The sequence below is a fragment of the Hoplias malabaricus genome, chromosome X1, assembly GCF_029633855.1.
Source record: "Hoplias malabaricus isolate fHopMal1 chromosome X1, fHopMal1.hap1, whole genome shotgun sequence".
Lineage (NCBI taxonomy): Eukaryota > Metazoa > Chordata > Actinopteri > Characiformes > Erythrinidae > Hoplias > Hoplias malabaricus.
The window spans coordinates 14,191,127-14,199,722 of NC_089818.1; the positions used below are offsets into that span (position 1 = coordinate 14,191,127).

Consider the following 8,596-nt stretch of genomic DNA (forward strand, 5'->3'; position numbering starts at 1 on the left):
TTGATGGACTGATCATTGAGCTGTTTTTACAAATTAGTTTTAATGTAATTATCATAAAGCTTTTGTGTGTGTGATAATCGTGTAATGTCTTTACTCTCGTACAATCCATAGAGATTTAAATGTATTGTTTCTGGAGTGAAACGCTGGGCGTTAACAAAGCCACACTTGCAGTAAGTGCTCTGTTTAATAATGAATGGCTTTTTGAGGATTGATGTGCATTTAAGCGTCTCTACTAATCATCTCAGAGTGGGAATGACACGGATGAATCGCCCAGTTCAGGTCAGTTTATCTACGACCAGAATAAATCACAACTTTCACTGCTTTAAAAGTCAATTGGTATGAATAATATCCTCAGGCCGCTGTATTCAGATGAATTAGTGTCGCTGCGAGTGAAAGAAACAGGGCTGATTTACTGTGGGGCTGTGGTGCCACCTGGCGGTTCAATTATTTTCTAAGAAAAGCACAGTTTACCAGGTTGACTGTTCGTTTCTAACTCGATTTTTCAGTATATCCCCCACGTTCAGACAAAACCTCGTCTTTCAATTTTTAATCTCAATGTTTAGATTTTTTTGACATAATATGTGGCACAGGGGTTCTGTTAATATTGCAGCCACTGAGTTGGATTCTGCACATTTCTTATTTTATCTCTGGTCAATAGTGTGATGGTGTTTCAAACTGAGCAAATAAATCATACCGTGGTTTGCGCTTAGTGATACATTTCTTTTTGGTGGTCACGTCTTTTTATCTGGTCTTAGAAACAGCATATTTCGTATTGTCAAAGTATGATTAAATAAATACACACATTACAGAACACATAATTTAGTAAGTACTGAAAAGACTAAATGGTGATTATGTGGTGAATCATCACCTCATGGACATTGCTGTAGCAAAAATGTTTTAAAAGGATTAAGCTAACACTAACTAGCTAGCAATCTATGCTAATTTACCACCAAATATGACCAATACCGAACTGAATTAAAATAGGTTTTATGAACGTATTTCGTGTTTCGAAAAAGCTCAGCAAGTTTTGAGAATGCACCAGTCAAAGATTTGTTTGGCCTCATGGTGTCACTCTTTCTTAAGTTTTAAGAGTGCCTGACTGAGGAAAGAAGTTTTGACGGAGGAAAACACACTGGCTCAGTCAGACAGGTGAAAATGGAGGCTACAACACAACAAACACCCCCATGAGTTGCCCAAATGGGCAGCAGTTGGGTAAGTTTTGTTCATGGTTAAATATTTGCTCCACATGCCATGCAGGGTCAGTGATGGGGCTGGGGGTTGAAATTTGAGCCAGTGTGGGCAGCCCATTTGTAAACAGGAATGTATATCATATGCTACGTGTCATTTGTTAACCTTTTCAATATCCAGCGTAAAACAGTATGCAATGCACTTTTATTATTTTATATTGTGTTATTAATGCTTTAATTTTAGTGCATCCTCTTTAATCTATTTCTAAGTCTGATATTCTTCATGTCCTTCCCTCTAATAGCCACCTAAAGCCCATAGTCATCTTGATTTGATCCCCATTATCTGTTCACCCAGGGACCTCTGAGGTGAGGTGGCTGGAAAAACTGAAATGTTCAATAATATTAAAACTACTATGGTAAAGACTATAAACACCCCAGCAGTGGGATAATAAACACTTAAATTGCAATAAAAGATAAAATGTGCACAAGTTGGTGTGTTTCATCAGCATTAACAAACGTTGGTTTGAACGTGATTAGCCTGTTGCTAGACATCTCCACAGCAACAAGATTTTATTTTATGGACAATGCGAGAAATGTTTAATAACAACAAAAATGTATAGCTACTTATGCATACACATAATGTAATTTCCTCGAGAAAATTACATTTCCTTAGAAAATCACTTCATATAAGTAGTGATAGTATAGTGTAAGGCGGTGTTGTGCAAGTGGTTATGTTTATGTTTTCTGTCTTGTATAACCAGTTTTATACTTGATCATATATTTGTTTGAGATATGTAAAACGTTATCAAATGATGGTTTACACTGGTATTCATATGTTCACTAATAATTTTAACGCAATGTTAATTAATTTAAAATTATTTAAGTACTATACCGGTCTACTAAACAAAACATGCCAGGGCAAAAGCTGGTCACCCGTGACCGTCTTGGATACAAGCCACGCCCTCAGAACGACAGCGAACCAATCAGAGTCGTTTGCTCTTGTTGCTACAACCATGCACAAGGATCTGCGCAGAAAGTAGTTTCTCAACCTAATTACCATATACCTAATGAATATGAACACTGCCGCGACAGCCATTGAATGTCAGCCCTAAATTAGCATACGTCCAATCAGGATTAAGATGCAAATTTTGACAGCCCTGAACTGGATCTTTATCTGTTGAGCTGGGTGCCGGTTACAGTTGGATCGATTTGACCGGCGACCGAGTAAAGACGAGAGGGATTTAAGAGTTGCCTGGTGGATTTTACCGTCCAGCGCAAATATTTCTGAAGCGAAGTTACTTCAATTCGTGCTGGATTTAACAAGAAACATGACTTTTGAGGAGCTTAACGGAGAATATTCTGTAGAAAGGTACGTTTTATTTTGCATTTCGAGCGCTTGTAGCCATCGTCTTGATGTCAGTTCTATGTAAACGCTCTTTTGATTCCGTTATTTAAACAATTTATAATAATTATCACTTTTATAACTAACACGCCTGAATAAAAATATCTAAACTATTGCAAAGTGAGTCAAACTGAAGTTTGTTTTCAGAATAAGTTAGCTATTACTTTTTGCTGTTGGACCTCTTTTTGTTTTAAATCTAAGTGCCTGTGCAAAAAAAAACAACACAAAGTTTGTTTAATCTGCTCAGAGAAGCATGAATTGAAAGTGGAGGCTCTGGAGCAGCTGCACATGAGCCTGAGCTCACCATGGTCAACGTTATTTTTGGATGGTCCACAGAAGTTTTGGCCATACATAGGGTTTATAGAACATTTTTATCCTGTAGAGGTGGGCGATATATACAATAAACAATGGCATAACGTTGGGATAAGTTTGAGTTATAGATCCACATACATAACACATTTGTTTAGTTTTAGTGCAAGTTAATGCAACAAGTATGACATTACCAAGAAAACACAAATATTCGTGCATTGTGTAAAAATGTCCACATATATTTGCTTTCTCATCTTCTGCAGTAAACTAATAGTCTAATTTAGACAACCGAATGTTCCCTGGAAGTACCACTAGCTTCTATTTAACCAGTATATAATAAAAATGAAAGCATTTGCTTCCTTTTCTATCACCTGTTCCTCTTTGTCATGTGGTTCTTCAGCAAGAATCAGCTGCTTATTTTGCTTCCTTTTCATGGTTCATGTACTTTCTAAATTAATTAGCTTCTTTCCTCATTCTCCACATGTTCCTCATTGCATTTTTTTTTCTTTTCTTTTTTTCAGAATGGATTCTGTTTCTAAAGCTCTTGAGGAGGTCATCAGCGTGGCTTTGCTCCAAGGCTGCATCACAGTTGGAGTTTATGAAGCTGCCAAGTCACTAAATGTGTAAGTATCCACCAACAAAAGCCAGAGGTGTGAGGTACCTAAATATGTCTTCCAGTAAATGTAGACACAGAGACTCACAAGTCTAACGTCCGAACCCTGGATCTGCTTTTTTATTCTCTGTTGACAGAGACCCTGACAACGTTGTGCTGTGTATCCTCGCCACAGACGACGAAGACGTGAAAGATGTCGCTCTCCAGATTCACTTCACTTTGATCCAGGCGTTCTGCTGTGAGAATGATATTGATATCCTGAGGGTGAACAACACCAGGCGTTTGGCTGAAATCCTTGGAGGAGGGGGGAAATCCGGAGGAGAACAGATGGACTTGCACTGTGTTCTGGTCACTGTGAGTATTTATCGGTTATATTAAATAAAATTGAGTTTCTAAATAGTGTATATCTCAGTTAGCGATAAGGCTATCTGAAAAGGATAAAATATATCGCAATAATTACACATTCATAGTATACAAAAGTAGAATTACTATAATAATAAAATAATTTAAATTTACTATAAATTTACCAATATATCACAGCTATGCATCAGTAGTGGTACATTTCAAAACTGCTATCACTAACAACACTCCATACAATCCAGAGAAACAGGACTAATCGAGCCTACAGCTGGTCTTTAAGTCAACTGTTTTTTAAATACTGGTGAGATCCAAAATATGAATCACAAAAGGACAATTAAACATCATCTGATCTCGCCAGGTAATGTTTAATCAAAATGCTTTTGTTCTTTTGGCAGATCAAGTTTCACAAGCTCTTATATAGATTATTTTAATGTAAAAACAACAGCTTCAGAACAATAGAAGACATTTTTCTACAGAAATAGATAAGTGAGTGTCAAAATAAACCTCCTAGTTAAATTGCCGACAACAGAATTAAAGGCATTGACCAGATTTAAGGTGGTATCACTTTTGCAGCGATGATTATGTTGTAACAGTAGAGCAATAGTTCCAGGAAAAAACTTGAAATGCAGCCAAATGTGAGCACGTGAACCTGAGAGAAATGTGGGACACCTGAAGAGTAGGGAGTTTTACAGCTTAACTTGCCCTGACTTGTCCGACTGCAGGGTGCTAATGATAGGCTTACGTAACCACGGCCTGCTTCACGACTGTAATGTAAACGTCTGATAAACATTCATTTTAATAATAATTTTGCATGAAATTTTTCTGTTGATTTATGTATGAACTAAATAAAGTTTTGTTGTAGGCTTAAACTTGATTGATCTGAATAATAGTCAGGTTTTTCTAATGTAGAAAATGGGTTGTCTTTGGAAAATGATTACATTCTAAATTTTATTAATAACTATAGGAATTACATGGGGTTATTCTAAAATGTTTTAGTTTAAAGTGTTAAAATGGACATATACTGTAAATTAACCCTTTAGTGATGGAGTTAATGACTAGTCTTTGTTCATATGGCATTGTTTCATTAATAATAAAGACCTAATTAAATTGTGAATAAAAGTATTTCATTGATGTGTAATCAACATTTACCGCTGTAAAGTGTTGGAGTAAAGACCTGAGTTTAATATCCTCTCTCTTTCTGTTCCTCCCTCAGAGTCCTCGGGCATCTACTTGGAACAGCCAGGCCCTGTGGAAAGTGAACCATTTCTGCCACAAGAGCCGCTGCATGGACCAGTGGGTTCCCATCATCAACCTTCCAGAACGATGAAGAAACCCCTGCCCTTCAGGAGAAATATTTGGGGGAGAAACAAAAAAAAAAAGCAGAAAATGTTTTTGAAAATGCACCAAAAAGGCCAGTCCCTGTTTGAAGACCAGATCCAGGACCTGGTCGTCATCGAGGAGGAGGGAACTCGTATCTGGAAACCGGCCGAGGTGACTCAGCGACTTTTTGTTTTTGCTTTCCACAGCAGTCGAGAAGATGAAAACATCTTCAGCTGGAGAAACACAACCGACACTGAGAGAAATCATGAACAGAGCTGAGCACTGAGGGATTTATTTTGAGGAATTTGAGTTTGGGACAAAATGAGAGAGAGGAGTCCAGTGGCAATGAACTTCTGAACACATTTAAAGTTCATATTTTTCAGGAAACTTGTTTATTTGTATTGTTGCAGAAACAGTGTGTTAACATCTTTATTATTGTTAATATAAACTGTTCATTAAAAAGGGAAGGGCTTCAGAAACCATTGAAAACATGAAGGAATTATTTTCCAAGATTTCCTGTAATGGATGTTTTTGTTTTTACTTGAGTTAACTGTTCGGTTTTATACTCTTTTAAATTATTATTATTATTGCTATTGTTATTATTATTATTAATTTAACAAAAGAACAGGAACATATTTATGTTTAAAAGATTTTATACTAGAACCTGTGAATGGTACAGATGTATTTTGTGATGAAATAAAGTGTATTATAAATAATTGATTTTTAAGCCTTTTCTTCTGGTGCATCTCTCTCTCTTTCTCTCTATCACGGGAGTCACTTTGGCCTCTTTGACCTCCAAGTCTAACAATAGCCCCACAGCCTCAGGTCATTGTGCTTTGGTCAGCGATTCTGAGACTATTCAGCTTTACACACAGTTCCCTTTTGAGCTGAACCCTCAGCACTGTGTTACAGGCTTTGTTTTCCCTGTGTTCGGGTCACATGCACATCAGCTAATTTAAGAATTTAAATGTATAACATCTGACCCTGATACACCTGTGTAATAAAAGGTGTCTGCCAGAAAACATGCAACTCAAGAAACAATATTATTGGCGTACACTGCAGTAGCTCAGGGGCAAATTTGTTGTAGATCTGCCTTGATTCATTGCATTTTATTTGCATGCACAAGAAAGGACAATGCTGAGATTAGTGTTTAGAATAGATTAAAATGTTAAGATAACATGAAAGTACTGTTAAGGCACAGGGGACCTGTCGAGTTTTGATCAAATGTTTAGTTGACGTGAAAAAATAATCAAAGGATTAATGTTTTGGTGCAAACCACCTCACAGAAGTGCCTCATTCACTCACACACAGGTACTGCACCATCTGGGGGTGCTATTTTAATTCAGTGCTTCACATCATAGACACATTGTGTCTTTATGTTGCCTCATTTTTAATTAGCTACAACAACGTCTCACAATAATCCATTGCAGTTGCACAGCTGCTTTGTGCTGACTCTAAAACACTGCCAGATTTTTTTTTTTTTTAGTTTTGCATGAAATTACTTGGAACGCTCTGGAGCAGCTGCACATGAGCTTAAGGTCACATTGTCCGATGCCAAGTATAGACTAGAGGGGCATATTTGTTGAAGCAGATGTCCTCATTGTGTTAAATGGGGTTGTGTCCTTTTTTTGCAGCTTGCCCAACCTCAGGAATGCGCTTGAATACAGAACACGGATACGGACTGGCGCTTGTGTCCAGGTCTGTTGAGCAAGTGAAATTCCTTGTGTAAAATGTTATGCAAAGTCACAACAGACTGGCAGAGCAGTGTTGAAACCCTCTCTTCTGCTCTCTCTATTAACCTTTACCACTGAAGGAGTGGCAGTAATTGTATGAACATTAGAGTTAGAGCAGGTTTTACAGAGAGAGAGAGAGAGACGTGTGCAAGCCTCTCTTCTGAACATAAGTGTGACACTTGGAAGCTATGAGACATGATGTCACAGCTAAGGTAAGGCAGGCAATCCCCAACCGCAAAGTCATGATCACGAGCCACTGATCCACTTTATACACAGAAACCCAGAGGCCATGATTCCCCGGACTTTACACTTTCGTGGAAGGAGTAAGAATCATGTGCTCGAGTAATTCAGTAACAAGACGAAGACAGAGATGGAATTTCACTGTGATTAATGCTTTAACACACTCCTTTGCACCTGCTTTGACCTGTATTTCAACCAAAACAGTACAAAGATATTTAATGACACTGATGCTCCAAAAAAGTTGGGACAGGGCCAGTTTGAGACTAGGAACTTTTGGAGATGTTCAGAAAACTTAATACAGGCAGTGAGTGCAATGGTAATGGAATGTAAAAGTAGCATCCAGCAACTTTTCCTAAGCCTTTCAGAATAAAAGTCCTCAATCGCTAATCAATTCCCTGTTTGAATTACAATTTCCACAAATCTTTCCATCCTTTCTGGCCCTGAGGTGTGTATTGTGTATTCATCAGAACTTTACTACTTCTCTAAACGTTAAACCAGTGAACCCATTGTGTAAGCTCAACTGTGCATTCATTTGTTTAAAAGCAAAATGTGACACTTCGGAGTAGCTGCACATGAGCAGTGCCCTAACGAAGTGCTATCTCTGCGGGATGGGGCTACCCAATGCATTTAGGATCAGACGGAGTGCCAGAATTAAAAATCCAACATTAGTACCATTCTCTAATGGCTGTCTTCAAATCCTCAAAGCAATGTTCCAGCAAAAGTAGTGGCTGTCACTGCAGCCAAAGTGCAACAAACTCCTGATTAATAAAAGCTGGACGACACATTTGTGGTCACAAAGAGTAAGTATGAATGCATACTGATGTGCCCTGCCAGTTTCAGGGCAGTTTTAGGAAAGCTCCCCGCCCCAACATGGAAAAATCTGGTTTTCTGATGTCATTCATGCCTTGTGAAAGGGCTATTTTTAGCTCACAGGTGTCAGAGAGAGCAGGTGATGCAGGAGGAGCTTTTGTCAGGACTTTCACATACGAGCACAGAATGACTGTGCATATCAAATTTCTCCAGTCATAAACGTTCCCAAACCAGATCTTACTTTACCACTGTCTGTGAGCTGCAAAAATGTCAGTGAATATCATCTCTGTGAAGCTCTTTTCAGACACTTTCATCATGGCCACACTTCAGGTGGTAAACCACAGTGTTTAAAATGTTGAAGAGCCCATTTCATGGAAATTGTGTTGTTATTACCTCAGTGCATACAGTCCACTTATGGAAACTTAAGCTGTATTTTTTTTCTGTGATGTCACAATAACTCAGGATATTTACATAAATCCACCTATTTAGCCACCAGCATTTTGACTCCGCCCCATCGCATTGAAGTTGGAATGTTGGCCAGTCACTCAAAATAGAAATGTTAACAGATATCATCACTGACTATTGAAAAACATCTCCAAATAGTAATTTTACATGAGAAGGA

At 38.0% G+C, this 8,596-nt stretch overlaps 1 protein-coding gene across 4 annotated transcripts; it reads left to right on the forward strand.

Moving 5' to 3' along the window:
- The first annotated feature begins 264 nt into the window (after positions 1 to 264).
- LOC136675659 (growth arrest and DNA damage-inducible protein GADD45 alpha-like) lies at positions 265 to 5,887 on the forward strand. Of its 4 annotated transcripts, none has more exons than XM_066652346.1 (5): positions 265 to 279; positions 1,084 to 1,212; positions 3,420 to 3,521; positions 3,649 to 3,865; positions 5,085 to 5,887. In XM_066652346.1, the coding sequence occupies exons 3-5, from the start codon at positions 3,421 to 3,423 to the stop codon at positions 5,196 to 5,198; spliced, it is 432 nt and encodes a 143-aa protein (XP_066508443.1). In that variant the 5' UTR covers positions 265 to 279; positions 1,084 to 1,212; position 3,420; the 3' UTR covers positions 5,199 to 5,887. The 4 variants fall into 4 exon arrangements, with proteins under 4 accessions (XP_066508443.1, XP_066508442.1, XP_066508444.1 ...); XM_066652345.1 differs by lacking the exon at positions 265 to 279 and adding an exon at positions 713 to 822; XM_066652347.1 differs by lacking the exon at positions 265 to 279 and having other exon boundaries at positions 1,037 to 1,212.
- Positions 5,888 to 8,596: the final 2,709 nt, after the last annotated feature.